Consider the following 20,416-nt stretch of genomic DNA (forward strand, 5'->3'; position numbering starts at 1 on the left):
ACTTGCATGGGAAGGCAAACCAATTGCCCCTCGGAAGGGAATGTGACGGGAAAAAATGTAACCGAAGGCCTTAGACAACCGTTCCTGGGTCTTCTTTGTTTATGACTGTTTCCCCTTTGGACTTGAAATTAGTGAATTATAAAAGCTACACATTTTGACTTAAAACAATGCACAATAAGAATTTTAGTAAGCAAAATCATAAATAAAAGATAAAAGACAGTAAACACTGACGGCTTTAGACAGTTAGGTAAGTGACATCAAGGAATAACAATCAGAAGTTAACATTGATGTTGTCAATTATACCACGAATCAGTTAACAGTTAAAGCGAGGAATGAAAATAAACTGTAAACAATTAAAATAGTCCCTTATTAACCAATCAATAATGACGTTAAGAAATGATATCATAAAAAGTAAAAAATAAACAGAAAATAATATTATTAAATAGTTAACACTGACAATATAAGCAATGATGACATTAGGGACTATAGAACACACCATTTATTGATTGCTTTAGAATACACAATATAAAAAGGAGTCAGTGTAAAGTTCAACTAATTAATAGGAATATCATTCAACATTTATCGAAGAGAAAATGAAAGCGGTTGATTCAGAAATGAGAATGTAAGATCATTCTACTGCCCTTCAAAGTCATTGGACAAAGAATCAATATCTTATTAAAATAAGCTAGAAGGTGACTTCTGAAATCCTGTGTCGATCAATGGATTTCAATGTGAAATGCTTTACAAATGAGTGGTTTTGATTCTTGCTAATTCAGCATGAACATCATTTATCTGGTATTACACTTGCTTCTGACAGGTAAATATTATACATTTATTTATAATTATTTGACTGAATAGTTTCAAGGAGTGAAAAAATGATACTGAAATAAACAGATAGTTTTGCCTCCAAAATCTCTTGAAAGAATAATTCTGTTACTTTAGATGTCAATTGAAAATAAATGTGATTTTTTCCTGTTAATTTTGATATCGTGACATTTGGATAGCAATGACAATAAAGATCAAATCGATTTTGACTTAAAAAAAATTTAAGAGTAAAATCAGCACTAATTTTCCCACAAACAGACAAAATATTGTTACAAACTGTAAATGATTTTAGTGGTATGTTTGTAAAAGAAATATTCACACATATTAACCCTTTCAACCGCGGTCTCTCTTTACACTCAGTCTCATCATTGATATAAAAGAATTAGATCTAAATATGATAAAACTTTTTTATACAATGTTCCCTTTTTTTGTCCCGAAGGTACTGCCGCAGAAGTGAGAGATTTCGCAAGTCAAGTCCATTACGAGAACGTGATTCCGCGAGACCCAGGCCTGATGGTATTCTCCAATAGTCCCAGCCGTGTTTTCTGTGGAGCTCTTTGTTCCACATACAAAACATTCTGCAAAACATTCTTATATGACCAGGTTACAAAGCATTGTTTTCTGTGGGATAAAACTTTTGAAGATTCGTGTGCAACTGACATCATGCCTTCCACCGGGATCCAAGCATACGGTTTCAACTTCATTGGTAAGTTAATAATAGCCTATAACTGAAAAATATCCATTGGTAGATTTTATTCAAAAGAAAAAAAATATCGAAAACCTTTACGATTTGATAATTTTCGAAATCGAAATTCAGTCCTTTAATTTCAAAGATGAAATGCATGTGAAGTTAATTATAAATATTCTTAATAACTAGAAAAGTTGAAAAATATGATAAAAAGGAAAGGATTTAACAACGCACTTTGAAAATTTGTGTTTTTTAAATGCGATAAATTTGCACTTGCGTTGCAAAAAACGCACTTGGAAAAAATATTTTTTTCATAGTGCGTTGATAGGTCGATATTTACACACTTTAGAAAACAAACTGTGAAGTGTCCAGTCGAAATTGTTAAGACCCTTAAATATGAAAAATAATTGCATTAATCTAGTTTCGATTGGACATTAAAAAAATCCCTATGAGATTTTAAGCAATTTCGAAATGAAAAGGCTTTGTGGCAATTCACATTTTTTTGGACAAAGTAATTTTTTTTCTAAGGACGTTAAATTAAGGACCAATTCAGCGCACTTTGCCAAAAAATTCTTTATGAGCGTACATCAACATTTTTTACTATCAAGACACTTAAAGCACTTTGAAAAAAATGTATAAATCACAAAATATGGACTTTGTTCTTAACAGTATTTGTTTTATTCATATTGACTGTTTGTATTTCTTTTTTTTAAAAACTGTTTAACATGTTCTAGTATCATTGGGAATAGGGAAAGGACAATCAAATATACAGAACAATTTCCAATAAAATATTTCTATTCATTACTTGAAGAATGCATCCGCATCAAGGATTCTTTCCAAACATTATATCAACTTCATAACCTTATATATACAGCAATTAACTTAATTTGATATCAACTCAAAAATTAGAATTTGAGCCTGCGCTTTTTTGCATTAATTTTCAAAAATACAATGTATATAAGTATTGTATTTGATGTACTTTGGCATTGTATTTGTTTATAAACGCCGTATACAGGTTGGCTATTGTGTCTCAAATTAATCGTTGTCTTTTTTCTTTAAAGAGTAAATACATGTATTCACAAAGCAAAAAGATAATTTATTTTGATGGGCGGCTTACGACTAATTGGTGCAGTTCATATAATATTTTGATACACTTATCTCAATTAACTCTTAAACTGTTTTTTCTTCATATGTAAATTAGAAAATTAAATGATCTTATCAAAAAGCCTTTTCATTGCAAAATTGTTATTAAGTAAAGCTAAAAATCTCATGCATCCTCTTTCCAATGTCTTATCGAGCAAAACTAGGTTAAAACATTTAACTATCATGTTAGAGGGTCTTAGTCACTTCGACTAGACCTTGCACAATGTTTTTTGCATTAATATAAACTATATCAATGCAATTTGAAAAAAAATAATTAAGATAAAAAATTAATTAAATAATTTTTTTTTCCAAAGTGCGGTTAATTGTTCCCTCACAAATACCGAAATCTTGTTTCAAAATGATTATTTTTTCAAAGTTCATTGTATTAACAAGGCTTGTCGATAAGATCATTTGAGGCTAATAATTTTCACGTGAAGAACAACAGTTCAAAGGGCTATTAAGCTTTATGTATTTCAAAAAATATCAAATGAACTGCACCAATTAGCCGTCAGCGATCCTTCTAATTTCTGTTTTACATCTTTATACTTTGTGAGTAAAAACTCTTTAATGAAAGGGTTAAAATGTTCAATTGAATGGAAAACAAGAGGTGGCATATATATATATATATATATATATATATATATATATATATATATATATATATATATATATATATATATATATATATATATATACGATACTAGTATCATATTTTTAGAAAATCAATGCAATAAAGTGCATACTTTAATGTCTATTATTAAGTGCATACTTTAATGTCTATTATTAAGCTGATATTGCTTTAAAGGCTGCACATATAGTTATCTTAACATTATGCATAGAAATAATTTATTCGGCTTGAATAAAAGAAGTAAAATTTTGCTTAGAAATCTGCAGATATACATTGTATGATATGATGGTTGGGAAGGAAATATGCGGGTGCATTCTTCAAGTAATTAATATGAATAATGTTCTGGAAATTGTACTTTATGATTGGTTTTCACCCCCTTTTTCCCAATGATGCTAATCCTCTTTAAACAGCGTTTACAAAGACAATTTATCTGACTAATTAGAAATCAGTTAAGAACGAAGTCCATGTTTTGGGATTTATACATATTTCTCAAAGTACTTTAAATTAAAATATAAATCATACCAAAAAAAAATGTTGATATTTTTCAAAGTGCATTGCATTGTTTCTTTAACCGATTTTAATTTTATCATCTAATGGTTTCATATTGATATTTTAGAAGCAAATTAACAGCAATAGTGTATAGTACTTAAGAAATATCGATCAGGTACAACAAGAATAAACGACAAGCAGCTCAAATTGAAAATCAGTATTTTTGTAAAGGAGTCATTGGAGTAAGGTATTCATAAAAAAAGAAGCTTTGCGCCTTGACTTTTTGTTTCAGAGATAATTACGAGACCATTATTATTTTTGTTTCAGGTAGTTGTACACAGCAAGGTTTCTACATAAGCTACGATGGCAGAATGTGCTTCAAGTACTTTTACAGCAGTACTCCACTCCCTAAAGAAACAGTCCTGGCAAATTGCCAACAGTATGGAGCCGAACTGCTTTTACTGGATACTCCACAGAGAAGAAATTACTTCCTACAAACGAGTAAATCACCTAATTTAAACTTTAGGCGACAGGAACTGTATGACTTAACATTTTCCGCTTACTTATTTGGAAAGTTTATCTTAGTCTGTTTTAGACTTATAGGAAAATATTTATATGTGTAAAACGGGACATGCACTTATTACAACATTGAGTTTCATGATTTAACGATTGTTAACGAATAATACTTGTATTCAATATAACAAAAAAAAAATTCCTGTAAAGCCATCATTAAAAATATCTATGTTTCCCCAAATTCGACCCTAAATTTTAAAGTTGGGTAGGTAGGTAGGTAAATAATTTTTTTTCTGTCAGGGCAAAATATAAATTACATTATACATGTAAAATAAATCAGTTCTTTAATTGATTACAAAACTAAAAAAGTATGACCAGTTGTAAAACAAATTGTTATACTTGTACTGATGGAATGTAAAACAAATTTAATGTCGAATTCACAATTTGATATTTTTTATCTTAAGGACAGACGAGACATTCCTCAATTTTATATATTTTTTCTTGATATTTCATTCCTTATTTATTAACATTTATACCTGTTAATTACCAAAAATTCAGAGTACATTACTAGGCTCGTTTCGGAGCTAGAATATTTCGAATTTTCCTTAAAATAGCACGCAAAATGCATTTGAATGCTTATAAGTAAAGTCATACTATATATTTTCAATTGGACACTTTATATCCAAATAAAAAAAGAATCATATTACATAAAAATATAATTATGAAATAACGAAGTGGAAATCTTCACATTGTGGAAATAGGAAAAAATAGAAAAAATGGAAGATAGGTCGCGTCTGACTTTAAATTTAAACATGTTTGATTCAATGACTACATGTGCATGAATACATTAATGCATTATCATTCGTATGTTGATGTACATGTAAGCCTATATTTAAATATCATTTTAATGATCATAATGTACCTACTTTAAAGTATCAATTAATTTTTTTTTCAAAATTTGGTTTATAAAATGTCTTAAAGTACATTAAAACAATAAAATGATAAACTTAAAGTAGCACTTTAATTATAGTCATAACCAAAACCAACTTTTTGTTTCTGTTGATTTGAAATTTGACGAAGTTAAGAGTATTGTTTAAATTTTTCAAAACAAAGAGTCTTTCACTTCACAAGTACCAACCTAAATTTAGGGAGATTTGTTTCTCCCAGATAGAAATGTAGAGAGAAGTGTGACATCAGGGAAACTGTCAATATTGATACAGCATAATCTACAGGAATAATGATATACACAGATTTAACGCTAATTAAGATTGGGTTGACCAAGTTGATAAAGAATAAAACAACTTTTTAAAGTTTTAAAAACTTACTATCCAATCTATTGAATTTAATGTATAACTATTTTATGTATTCATACATTTTATAGGTGAAATGTTTTGTAATTGTGTTAGTTAAATGACAAATAAAATCAGTCCCAGTTTACTTCTGTGTATTTTGGAGGTATGAGTCCAACCTTTTGACCCAATTACAACCGTTGTGTAGAGGATCATTTTTATGATAAATGTAGGCAGACGGTTTTATGATTATTTTAGCATTAATTATGAGTTATTAATGAGTTATTAACAAATTACAAGTTTCCATCCAATTGTTATATCAACAATAAAACAATAAACATCGGTTGTAATTTTCAATGCACAGTAGGCTACATGTTGCCTTACCCCGTATTTATACCCATAAAAGATAAGACTATCGATTAATCACAACAGTGGTTAACTGAGGCTGTGCTACGCTTTTGAATTAAATGATTATCATTTTAATGTGTCTGGGGTTAATTAACACGATCGTGAACTCAGAATACAGGGCGACTGCAACTCTTTCGGAGGATACCGGTCATAAAGCGAGTATTTTGCCCATGTTGATGATCGAGACTATCAAAATGATTTTAACGAAAAAGATGTGGGTCTTCTAAAAACGAATTTGGATAAAATCAGTTTTCTTTAAAAAAAAATCGTTTCAATGTGTTAAAAAAAGCCAATTCAGTCGGCGGGATTTAATTGGGTCGGTCGCTTAGGGGAAACATAGATATTTTTAATTTTGGCGTAATACTTTTGATTATGGCAGGTGTCATTTACCGTTTTATTACACCATTACCGGTGAAACCGGGAAGGGGGGGGGGGGTCTTTATTGCGTTAAGTCATTCTTTTCCCACTTTGGTTCCCATACTTTATCGTAATGATTTGGCGAATTTCTTTCAATCTTTCTGTGTCGCCTCATAATGATGCCCTACCAATAAAGTATGACTATTTATTTTTACTTTTATTCAACAGATATTTATATAATTAATTTCTAATGGACTTTTATGTACTATTGGATTAGATTAGTGCTATACTCTCAGAATGCTATTTAAATCATAAAAAATTGGAATTGTTGTTTTACACTGGAAATATGAATATTTACCTGCAATTAAAATCTAAAATCAGCATTGTGAGAATATGAGATTAAACATATGCCTTTTTAAAGAAAAAAAAACTTATAAGGAAACTTCCATTGAAAAGTCGTATAATTTAAAGATTTAACGAAAACTACACATTTATTTACACATATATTTTCATCTTCTCAAGGAACGCAATCAGAGGCAAATGGTCACGTGGGTCTGAGTGACATCAAAGAAGAGGGTGCGGTGGTGTGGGATAACGGATGTCCGCTAGATGGCAATACAACAATGAACATGTTCGATAATGAAGATGACCGATATGGCTGCCCTGCCGCCAATTGTATGGCCGCAGTGTCACAAACTGGGACATTGATATTTGAAGACTTCTGTTGTGACTCCATCAAGCACTGGTATTGTGCTATTCACTTTTAAAGAAGTTAAAGTAAACTGGTTGACTACTTCTTGTATATTTTTTTATCAGGAAAATATCTATTAATTTTTTTATGTAATATGAAATCAATGATATATTGCAAATTTTTTTCATATATTTTGAAAGGTTAGTTTTTATTACGATAGATTATCGTACATTTATGTAATTGACAGTTAGTACAAATTTATCTTACCATGCTATATACATCATTTTAAATTTTGTGCAAACTTAGCAACAGTGGAAATATTAAAATTTGTCTTACAGTGCGAAATAAAAGTCATGACAATAAAATTGCTAAGGAACTTACGTAATCGTGTTAGTGTTATTTCAAAATAAATTATACACGGCAATAACATTTTGATTTAAAAGAATCAATTTTCTGTAAAGAACTTTAGAATTTGTTGAGTTTCACCAATATTTTATAAACTTGACCAAATTGGCACGTGCAAGCCAGTACAACTGTTTAAGTTTTTGGAGAACACGTCAACGTGCCCCCAACAGATTAAAAAATCTTTATAAGAGAATAAAAAACATTTCCAATTTATAAGAATTTGCATTTTTATATTATTCAAAGTTATCATTCTTTGACCTCATTTGAATACAAGTATTAACTTTTTTGAACCCGATGGTTGTGTTCGGTATACAGGGATTATTGTATCATGAAAACGAAAATCACTTTAATTTGACACAAATCTGTATAGAAGGAAATATCATCGTGAGCAAGCAGTTTATTTCCTTTCAACAGAAAAAAAGAAATCAAGTAAGTACACCACAATTCTAACTGACTTGGTTACTAGTATATAAAGTTTGACATCATTTAAAAGAAGAAGGTATATTTTTACCCTTTAATTATGAACAAATGAAATGTTCTTTATTTTCAAAGGCATGACAAAAGTTATTGTTTAATAAACAGGCTCCGAAATTCCGGTTAAGCAGTAATGTTTTGTCCCTCGTACATAGTGCCAGGAGATAGTTTGCAGTGGAGTTGGTGTCTATTATAACCGTTGGTAGTATATATATCATGTAGCTTATATATGTCATTGTGTCCATGTGTTCAAGTACATTGCTAAATTTTGTATACATTTTCTTTGTGAAAAATAGTCAATAACATATTACAAATGTAGGTGTTTGATTTCATTTTCTAGAAATTCATACACTGTACAATTCATACATATACAAGTACAATGTTCAAAACAATCCAAATATTTGATGACGCACTTAATCTATTGCTCATTTTGATTTGCTATACAAGTTTTAAGTTTAATTGTCAAAGAACAATCAATACAAATGGGAAAGTACTTTAGTATCTGAACTATATCAAATTTTTGATGCTGCAATCAGTTTACAATGAATTCCATTGTGGTTATTCTTTTGACATGTGTTCACACTTTGGAAGCAACTGATTTCGGTTATTGCCAGTAAGTATAACTTAAAAAATATATTTTATCATAATTTTATAATAAATATGGAAATTTAGTTGTAGTATTCGTATTTTTATCTAATTTTTTTTCTTCCCAGCGATGAAAGAAGAGTTTGTTGTAAAAACTATGAACTTCGTAATGGAAAATGCACAGGTGAGTAAGAGACGATAAGAAACGGTACTTTTTAGTGAAAACGCTTTTTAAGTAGAAATAGTGAAAAAGGTGCTATTTCAGAAATAATATACTTGCATATCTAAATATCATATCATGATCACTTGATAACGTTTTGTATGTAATTGTTCTTGTATTTGAATGCATGTTTTCTATACATGTATTGTGTTTCATAAATATATTTGATATTTGTTTATATTATCAAAGTATAAACGGATAATGTTCAATTGTAATTATATATTTGGGTCTTTTGCCTCCACGTGTACACACGAATATATAATTACAATTATAATAAATATTACTCCCACTTACACATACTATTGAATCACTTTAGAATCACAAAAAACCCTGGTGCAAATAATATCATTCAATTTGACACACCCATTTATAGTTGAAAACTACATTAAAATTTGAATTGAGTTTGGCATGATTTTTTAAATTTTTTTAATGTTGTTCCTATTATAGAATGTCCCGCTGGTACATATGGTTTCAACTGCACGCATACTTGTCCTGAGGGTTATTATGGCCGTTTATGCTCTGGAATGTGTAATTGTTCTCGTTTTGAGATTTGTCATCCAACAAAAGGATGTACAAATGAGCCGGAATATTATAAAGTTATATATGGTAAAGTTTATTTCGCGTGCTTCGTTTTCGTAAGATATAATTCTTATGAAGCATTATTAATAAAAAATATCTTCATTCTATTTTAGATCAATGCAAGGCTGAAAGAAAGTAAGTAAAAAGGATCAAATTATTATCATGACATAAAGTAATTTTAACATAATACTGGAATATTGACAAATAAAATTGTAATACAACAGTCACTGTATATTCGAATAGAAATGGATTGAATGAAGAGTGCTGTTTGAACCAACGGAGGACAGGAGAACAGTGTATAGGTATTTCATTTTTACTTTTTACTTTTTTTTTAAGTTAAAATGATGAATTGTTTCCGTCAGATTGTATTGAACGATTTTGATCTCTAAGATTGCTGGAAGGGGACTTTTGGAAAAGAATGCGAACAGATTTGTTCATATGAGAGGTTTGGTCTGTTTTGCCTTGGAAGATGTAGCTGCAATCGACATGAAACTTGTGATATACATCATGGTTGCCTAGGTAATTTTTTTTTCATTAAAATACTTTAAAATTGTTTCTAATATAAAATCAATATCGATGAAAACTAACATTAAACAAATTTTGCGCTTTTCGAAATTTATGTGTACTTTAGAGAATATTCAAATTCAATGCAATTATATTTTGAACAAGACTGTCAACAAGGATTAGGTAAATACGTATAACGCAGTCAAAATTAAAGAAGAGAGGATTAATCTTTTAAATTATGAGGTGGTAGTTTTGGTGGGGCCGTGATCAAATCCAGTAAAGCCCAAACGGCTTTATGAAACATTTGATCACACCTCGACCGCAATTATTACCTCATAATATTTAAAGAATGACACCCTATTACTTTCATTTATAAGATTTTTAGCAATTGTACGATTAGATATTAAATTGTTCACATTTTTACGTTATTTTCATTTCTAATAATCATGCAAACCCGCTTGCGACCATATAATGAGTCATTTGCGTCATTGATAAAATGTATTAAACTATACATTACAAATAATTCGTAGTGTTATCACAGACAAAGACACTGGAAAATGTAAATATTTGGTGATAAATAGAGCATAAATAGGAGTTTTTGCAGTTTAAAGTGCCATTTCTTAGAAAGGGGGTCACGTGATACTGTGACGTCTTCTTGGTGTCAATTCTTAAAATTTTGATTGGAGTGTTGATAATGACCGAGTTAACAAAACGACTTTTAAGAACTGTTAAAAGAAACCCACTTTACGGGTTTTCATTAGTATTAGACAGTCAAACATATCAGAGAGTAAAAAGCAAAATAAAGTAGCATAGTAGCGGGGAAATCGACTCGAAGACCGATGGCAACCCAGGACATCGAAGGAAAGGAGCAACTTGGCAAGTTTTACCGTCATTATTTTATATTGTTACAGTACTAATTTTAGGACTATGAATAGGTAATTTAGTATTCCAGCATTGATAAAAAAGTTACGTATATTAGTGCATGCTATTTGAATAGTGAATGGTAATTGTGCTGTACGAAATTACGACTGATACAGTATTCATATTGCTATTGCATGATTTTTGTCTTCTAAAATTGTTTATTGGAATAAAAAAAGCTACACCAATACAATTATATCTGCAACATTTGATAATTTGTTGATACAGGTGCAATTGTGGATTATGAAAAGTGGTGGCCATTACAGCAACAAACATGTGCTGCACAGATATTTCACCTGTTGACAATTTAGAGATCCTTCAACAGAGAGTGCATCACTTAACATAAGATTTTTATAGATAATTGTTTGAATTGTTGAGTTCTGGCGACAACACACTTTGTAAATGTTTCACACGGGAATTAAAGCTCTTTTTTTTCCTACAAGTTACACAACCGGGGTGGGGGCTACAGTGTATATCGCTGTCAGCCATTCTGCCCTCACTTTGTTTTCCATACCTTTTTTCAGCATCGTGAAAATATTAAATTGAATTAAATTTGATAAGAAAACTTCCATTGAAAACTCGTATAGTTTTAAGTTTTAATGACATCTACACATTTTCATTTATATATTATCATCTTCTCAAGGAACGCAATCAGAGGCAAATGGTAACATGGGACCGAGTGACATCAAGGAAGAATGCGTGGTTGTGGGACAACGGAATTCCGCTAGATGGCAATACAACAATGAACATGGTGTTGACCGGTATGGCTGTCCTGCCGCCAATTGTGTGGCCGCTGTGCCACAAACAGGGATATTGATATTTTAACACTTCTGTTGTGATTCCATCAAGCACTAAAATTGTGTAATGCATTTTTATAAAAACAAAAATAATACTTGTAATATCGTATATCTCGTATTGTTTTATCGGCATAATATTTATTAAATTCTTTATGTAGTATGAAATTAATTACTTTTTTCCAAGCATTTTCAGAGGTTAGTTTTTTTATAGGATTGTTAATTATTAATTTAAATTGACTTTTGCATATTATTCAAAATGTTCATTATTTTGTTTCATTTGATTTCTTGGACCCCGATGGTTGTACTCAGTAATCATGGAATTATTTTATCAAAAATCCCAAAATCTCTTGAAACAAATATATAAAGGAGGAAATAAGATTGTGAGCAAAAAGCTTTTTTCCTTTCAACACAGATTCAAAAACAAATTCACAAATATAAAGTGACCTGGCTATCAAAATAATTAAATACATGACCTGCATAGACCTCCATGAAAAAAAAAATTCTTTCAAAAGTCCTACTAATTACCGCATTTACAGATTTACGCATATAATGTCTCCGAATTTAGAGCAAAGCTACCATATCAGCTTCAATTCAATCAATTTTAAAGCAATATGAACTGTATTTTTTAGAATTTTATTTGGTGCAGAAACCTGCTAGTATGATAAGTCTGCATTTAACTTAAACTTTTATGGTAAATAAAGTTAAAAAAACCTCATTAATTTTTGCCAGAAGAAAGATTTCTCTTATGAGGAATATATAGGAAATCAATTTTTGTACAGGACGACAATAATTCAATTTTGCTAAAAAAAAAAAGGCTTCTTAACGGCTTTTCTCACAAAAATACAGCTTACAAATATTTAAAACCATGATTTTTTGTCACTTTAGAAGAAAAACACATTTTCGAAAAAAAAATTTCAACATGAAAATTGCAGCTCATATTGCGTTAAGTATTAACTTTAACTTATAAACAAAAGATATGTCATGACAAGAAACTACGTGCTATTTGAAAAGTGAATGGTAATTGTGCTGTACGAAATTACGACTGATACAGTATTCACATCGCTAGTGCATGTTGATACATTTGTTATAATTTTTGTCGTCTAAAATTGTCTATTGGAATGAAGAAAGCTATACCAATACAATTAAATCTGCAACATTTGATAATTTGTTGATACAGGTGCAATTGTGGATTATGAAAAGTGGTGGCCATTACAGCAACAAACATGTGCTGCACAGATATTTCACCTGTTGACAATTTAGAGATCCTTCAACAGAGAGTGCATCACTTAACATAAGATTTTTATAGATAATTGTTTGAATTGTTGAGTTCTGGCGACAACACACTTTGTAAATGTTTCACACGGGAATTAAAGCTCTTTTTTTTCCTACAAGTTACACAACCGGGGTGGGGGCTACAGTGTATATCGCTGTCAGCCATTCTGCCCTCACTTTGTTTTCCATACCTTTTTTCAGCATCGTGAAAATATTAAATTGAATTAAATTTGATAAGAAAACTTCCATTGAAAACTCGTATAGTTTTAAGTTTTAATGACATCTACACATTTTCATTTATATATTATCATCTTCTCAAGGAACGCAATCAGAGGCAAATGGTAACATGGGACCGAGTGACATCAAGGAAGAATGCGTGGTTGTGGGACAACGGATGTCCGCTAGATGGCAATACAACAATGAACATGGTGTTGACCGGTATGGCTGTCCTGCCGCCAATTGTGTGGCCGCTGTGCCACAAACAGGGATATTGATATTTTAACACTTCTGTTGTGATTCCATCAAGCACTAAAATTGTGTAATGCATTTTTATAAAAACAAAAATAATACTTGTAATATCGTATATCTCGTATTGTTTTATCGGCATAATATTTATTAAATTCTTTATGTAGTATGAAATTAATTACTTTTTTCCAAGCATTTTCAGAGGTTAGTTTTTTTATAGGATTGTTAATTATTAATTTAAATTGACTTTTGCATATTATTCAAAATGTTCATTATTTTGTTTCATTTGATTTCTTGGACCCCGATGGTTGTACTCAGTAATCATGGAATTATTTTATCAAAAATCCCAAAATCTCTTGAAACAAATATATAAAGGAGGAAATAAGATTGTGAGCAAAAAGCTTTTTTCCTTTCAACACAGATTCAAAAACAAATTCACAAATATAAAGTGACCTGGCTATCAAAATAATTAAATACATGACCTGCATAGACCTCCATGAAAAAAAAAATTCTTTCAAAAGTCCTACTAATTACCGCATTTACAGATTTACGCATATAATGTCTCCGAATTTAGAGCAAAGCTACCATATCAGCTTCAATTCAATCAATTTTAAAGCAATATGAACTGTATTTTTTAGAATTTTATTTGGTGCAGAAACCTGCTAGTATGATAAGTCTGCATTTAACTTAAACTTTTATGGTAAATAAAGTTAAAAAAACCTCATTAATTTTTGCCAGAAGAAAGATTTCTCTTATGAGGAATATATAGGAAATCAATTTTTGTACAGGACGACAATAATTCAATTTTGCTAAAAAAAAAAAAGGCTTCTTAACGGCTTTTCTCACAAAAATACAGCTTACAAATATTTAAAACCATGATTTTTTGTCACTTTAGAAGAAAAACACATTTTCGAAAAAAAAATTTCAACATGAAAATTGCAGCTCATATTGCGTTAAGTATTAACTTTAACTTATAAACAAAAGATATGTCATGACAAGAAACGCAAAATTTAGTATCTGTAATAAACGAAATATAAGAAATTTTTACATTTAATACTTTTTGTAACTTTTATAAGTGTTGTACTTGCAGCTGGCCTACCATATTATGCAGACCTTTTCAAAGATCGTGACGATTTAGATTCTAAAATGTGTTTCAGGTCTCCCATCCTCAGCCTCAAACATTTTTTCATCATAAAGATGTTATTCGTCTTTCCAACTTTATAAATGAAATAAAAGAAAAGGAAATTTGGACTATATATGATATGGGCCTAAAATAGCCCCCCCCCCCCCCCTAAAATGAACATTATCATTTTACACTAATTCTTTGTTTTCTTTGTACAGATATATGTGATGTTTTTACATAATGTTCATTTTGATTCAACTGCCCACAGAAATATGACATCTGAAGACAACCTTCTCCCACATTTTTTGCATTTTTAGCACAAAACAGCTTGTTTTCAAACAGTTTTTCTTTCAGAAAATATAGAGTGCATGCTTGAACAAACAAAATATTTTAATCAGAGATGTATCTAGCCAAGGCTAATAAGTAACAAAAAAATTGTCATTGTTCAAGCATGCGCTCTATATTTCCCATTCATAAAAATATTAGAAAACTGTCCATTTTTGACTAATTTTGATTGAATTATAGAAATAGGGACAATTCTGACGTCATATTCTGCCAGTTAGTGCAATAAAATGAAATAAATAGGTGAAAAATATATTTTACATCAACTCTTCTAAAATATAACATAACATTTCATTTTACCAGAAACACTTCAATAAATTGCTAATCATGGGGGCCAAATTTAACTCATATTATATATACTTATTTGTTTCTCTATTTAGTTCTCTAGTATAAGTGAACGTTCAAACTGTATGTATTTGACAAAGTTATTACAAGTTTGGCCTAAAGGAATAATAGAATAAATATAATAAATAAAATAAAATATGATCAAATTTAAATGATGTTCATACAGGTGCATAGGCAGCTCGAACCCCTTTACCTTAGATAGTTACAATCTATAAATCTCTGTGAACACACTAACCAAAACATTTCAATGAATAAATGTTCGATCCATTACCATTAGAGGACTTATTAAATTTGTCTATGTAAAAGGCAGATTTATGGTACGAGTAAAGAAATTAAGGTAACTTAGAGTTGCGCTTTAAACCCATAGCAAGGAAGTACTGTTACACGGAAGTAACTGATGGATTTTGGTTGGAAAGAAAGCTTTACATGTATTCGCTGATCGGATAGCTGAGAAAATTTTTATTTTCAGAAAACACAAGAGACAAGATTCACTAATGATAATTTTGTGAAAATATTATATATGAAAAAGAAAACACCATAGGGATTGTCGGATGAGGACGCAATTGCAACGCTCTTTGAAGTTTATATTGCCCGACATAAAAGACGACTAAGTGGCGGACGACTACGATGAGCCGAGTGATCTTGCCTCTGAATTACATGTGTCTGGCTTGTTGACCAATTCTGCCTAAATGTCATTAGCAATGTAATGACCAAATTTTGCTAAACCTTGAGAACAATTTGTTTTTAGAATTATAATATAAAATATTTCCTCCCAATTTTAAAATATACATGTACGTTTATAAATACGAAAATTGATTAAAAATACTTTACTTTTGCGTAGGAACAATCTTGGAGCTCATCCATAAAACAAAACTTTATGCTGACGAAAATTATTCTTTTATAAATAAATGTATGACTTAAAAGTAAAGTTAGAATGTAAGATGTTGGCCATTCAAATGTCTGTTATTAACAGAAAGATTAAAGTACTAGTATTTCAATTGATGGGAATTGTTATAACCAAAATTGGGTGTAATATGTGTATTATTAAGACGCTATTATAAGCACGTCATTATTTTGTATATGTTTTCTTTTAGTGGAATAGTAAGTAAAACCGTGTTTTACTACAGTTTTAGAATTCATAGAATGAACATTTCATTTATATGTACAATGATCAAATAATAACAACAGTCAAACAGGAGAAAACCTTGGTACCTTATTTTGAAGTTTTGTGTGTGTGTGTGTGTGTGTGTGTGTGTGTGTGTGTGTGTGTGCGTTTGTATCATGCCGACACCTACGACATGTACTAGTTTACACACGTGCAACTTACTACATTTTCAAAACCTACGACACAAATCCGTGTAGTAAGTTTGCAGAACCCCGTAAATCGGGTTTTTCGACCATGATTTACCCAGAAAATACAAAATCATAAAAAGTGTGAGTTTCCGGTTTACACATGAATTTTGTTACACACGATATCGAGTCTTAATGGGGATGTTACACACTTTGCCCCCTTGCCACATTTGCGCATGCGCAAATTCAACTTCCTATGAAAATAATGGAAACGCAAAAGAAGGTACGATCACTTATTTCTTTCGTGAAAAATTAATCAATTGTTGATTTTTACACCAATTTTCTTTCGAATATACAAATTTAGATCATTTGTTTAAATGACCACATCTGATTTTTCGTTATTCTGCAGCAAAATTGTGGAAAATTTACATGTCTTTGTGTGTGTCACCTCATAATGTTGGGGATGATTAAGATGGTTTTCTTTTACATTTAACTAGGTTTAATTTCGGTAGTAGTCAAAAACATGTAGTGTGTGCTTTTTTAAATTTGTGTTTTAAATAATCATTTATTTCATTACAATTTTAGTATACCATTGAAATTTTTGATAAACTCTCAAAAAGTTATAATTTCCTCTAGTCTTCAACAAGTTGCATGTAGCACAATCGAGAAGTATGTGCCTCCTGCATGTTCTCCTAAACATTTTAGGGGTTTTAATTGTGAATATTTGTTGTTATTAGTTCGGGTAATTAAAGAATAATGAAGAAAAAATAAACATTAACTTGGAACTTTTCAAATTTAGACTCTCTACAGTATAGACCTTTATATCAAGAGGACAAAAATATGGATTTCCTCAAGGGGGTCAACAATTTTTCAGAGGCCTTAACTGGGGAATCTTTTAATTATATTCTCTTTTGGATTTTACAACAAACAATTAATCATGAAGAAATAAACAATATGTTTCTTAACTATTTTCAAATTTACACCCAGTACAGTCTGTATTTGATTTTATCCAGAATAAAGAAATATTTTCTGTTCAACGGCTTTAATTGTGGAATTTCATAGTAAAGTTCTCTTCAATCAATCAAGAAAAATTAGCAAACTGTTGCTATATATTAATCACATATTAAATCTTTCATTAAACTACACCCTCATGAGAAAACTCTAAGTTTCAATTTAATGCCAAAAAAAAAATCAGTATAGTAAATCACTTATAAAAACCCTTTAATTTCATGTGCTTAATATTTGCACCATAATTTACTCTTCCTTGCATTAAAACAAAGAAATGATTATTAGAATAATTATTAGGAAAAATCCTATTATTATTAACATAAACACCCATGGGGAAACCCAAACTTTTCAATTTAACGTTAAAGTTCAAGTTCAGTTTATTCACTCAGACCAAATAATTTGGTACAAGAGGAACATATATATAATACATACAAATACAAATCGTCAGAGGTACAGACAAACAGGTACATTTTCATACAGGGAAAAAATATACATAAAAAAGAACAGACTATAGAATCACTACTTATGTTAGATTTTAGTATAAAGGATCATAATAGGAAAACAACTAAGAGGAGCAGACAGCATCAAAAATTTTTGAAATAAATACACATAATTTTCTTAGCGATTTACAATTGCAATAAGTCATGAGTTCAGAAAACTTAAAAAAATTTGGTCTTTTCCAATATTTTGTGTTTATGTATTTTTTCCTTATTTCTTCTAGTGCCGAACATTCTAAAATATAATGAAATTCATCTCCAATAAGACCTTTATTACACAAAAGACATAACCTCTCATTCAAAGGAATGTTATACCATCTGCCTGTCTCTACAGGAAAACGATGGTTTGATGTACGAAATTTAATGAATTTTTTTCTTAGTTTTACAGGTAAAATATCAAGATACTTCTCAAAGCCAAAATATGGTTTTAAAATTTTATACACTTGACCTCTGGAAGAACAATTTATATCATTTGACCATATTTGCATAAATTGGTCTTTTAATCTTTGGTTTACAGTAGCAGATAACCATTCTATATTGACAAAATTATGGTTCTGCCAGACATATTGTAGCCCGCACATGTTCAAAATTCTTTGAATACAATCAATCCATGGGCTTTTACAATCGCTATTAAAATGTTGTGAAAATAAATATCTGTACACTGTATATACAATTTTGTTCTCGGGGCTTATTAGCATTTTCCCCCAATATGTAATTATTCTTGTATAAACATTAATATACAACGGGTAGCGCCCTGTTTCTCCATATATCATAAAATTCGGTGTTGTGCTTCTTAAATTAAGTACTGTTTTCAAAAATTTCTGATGTACACGTTCAATAATATCTAGATTTTCAAAGCCCCAAATTTCGCAGCCGTACAATAAAACTGGTAAAACAACCTTATCAAACAAATCAAATTGACAATTTACTGGTAAATTAAAATTTCTAATTTTTCTTATAACACCATACATAGCCTTTTTGAGCCTGTTCACACAAATGCTTTCTTGCTTTAATAAATGAACCAGTTCTTGACAGAACGATACCCAGGTATTTGAATTCTTTAACATTTTCAATAACTTCTCCTTTATAATAAAAAAGCTTTTTCGATGTTGGACCTTTGGAGAAAACCATTATTTTTGTTTTATTAACATTGACATTAAGTTTCCATTGAGTACAATAACTATAAAATTCGTTGAGGGCGTTTTGAAGGTCTTCTGTCGATTCCGCCATTATGACGGTATCGTCAGCGTAAAATAAAATAAGTAGTTTCAAATGTAATAATAACTCGTTTTCGATTTCATTACTAATGCTTTGTAAACCTACAATATTTTTTTCCAAAAGAAAGTTTTCTAAGTCATTAATGTACAAAGAAAATAAGAAAGGGGAAAGGTTGTCTCCTTGTCTAACACCTACATTACATTCAAAAAAATTAGAAGCAATACCATTTAATTTTACTAGTGACTTTATACCCATGTACATGTTTTTAATATATCTAAAGCATTTCCCGTTAATTCCATTCAAAATAAGTTTACTCCACAGGCCGGTCCTCCATACAGTATCAAACGCCTGTTTAAAATCGATGAAAGCACAAAATAATTTCTTTTTTCTTTTCATGAAAATATCACAGAGAAATTGTAATGTCAAAATATGATCTAAAGTTGAGTAGTTTTTTCTAAACCCGGCTTGGTTTTCATAAATAAGATTTGTCTCAGTGGCGTATGCTTCCAGACGATTGGCCAAAATACTAGTGAAAAGTTTACCTAGACAACTTAAAAGAGATATCGGGCGGTAATTTTCCGGCTGAGTAGGATCCCCCTTATTTTTATAAATTGGTTTGATAATACCGATTAGCCACTCATCTGGAACGAACCCACTACAGAAAATAATATTAAAAAACTTCTTATACACTGGTAGAAAAATAGACAGAGTAGATGAAATGTGTTCATTTACAATAAGATCATACCCAGCGGCTTTACTATTTTTAAGTTTCTTAACTGCCGCAACAATTTCTTCATCAGAAATTTCACCGTTAAGAATATCGTCATACATACATGTAGTTATCAATATTAGATTCACCGTTCTCACAGCCCTCATTCATATCCTTTAAAAATTGAAACATATCGTCAATGCTAACAGCACATTTTTCATCCCGTCTTGAACCATGTAAAATTTTCCAGTAGTCTTTCGGGTTAGTAGAACGCAAGTTGACAAGTTTCTTAGTAATGGTTTTCTTATAATCTTTGATACAACCATCCATTGTTCTCTTGTATTGCTTACTTAGTACCTTCAGATTTTCTTTATTATCTGTTGAATTATTTCTATTATATAGTCGTTTTGCTAAATGATATTTCCTTCTTGCTGTTCTACAAACCCGATTAAACCACGGCTTACTACTTTTTTCGTTACTAAAATTATCTACGTGTTTACTCATGCCGAACGTTTCTCTGGCTGTGTTGACAAATACAGTGCATATATCTTTTGCTATTTTGGAAATGTTATCTTTACAAATATTATCGATACAAGAGGAAAGAACGTTAAGTTCATTTTCAATTTCACACACC

The 20,416-nt window shown here is 30.3% G+C and overlaps 1 protein-coding gene across 1 annotated transcript; it reads left to right on the forward strand.

Moving 5' to 3' along the window:
- Positions 1-699: 699 nt before the first annotated feature.
- Positions 700-7,387, forward strand: LOC105333499 (uncharacterized). The gene is made up of 4 exons (XM_011436502.4): positions 700-817; positions 1,265-1,531; positions 4,101-4,274; positions 6,863-7,387. The coding sequence occupies exons 1-4, from the start codon at positions 778-780 to the stop codon at positions 7,105-7,107; spliced, it is 726 nt and encodes a 241-aa protein (XP_011434804.3). The 5' UTR covers positions 700-777; the 3' UTR covers positions 7,108-7,387.
- Positions 7,388-20,416: the final 13,029 nt, after the last annotated feature.

The sequence above is a fragment of the Magallana gigas genome, chromosome 8 (assembly GCF_963853765.1).
Source record: "Magallana gigas chromosome 8, xbMagGiga1.1, whole genome shotgun sequence".
In the NCBI taxonomy this organism is placed as follows: Eukaryota; Metazoa; Mollusca; class Bivalvia; order Ostreida; family Ostreidae; genus Magallana; species Magallana gigas.

Excerpts from the sequence above, each read along its gene's own strand:
- LOC105333499 (XM_011436502.4), top strand. The coding sequence starts at position 778 with ATGAACATCATTTATCTGGTATTACACTTGCTTCTGACAG. Across the intron at positions 818-1,264 it reads ATTACACTTGCTTCTGACAG|GTACTGCCGCAGAAGTGAGA; the intron begins GTAAATATTATA and ends TTTGTCCCGAAG. Across the intron at positions 4,275-6,862 it reads AAATTACTTCCTACAAACGA|GAACGCAATCAGAGGCAAAT; the intron begins GTAAATCACCTA and ends CATCTTCTCAAG.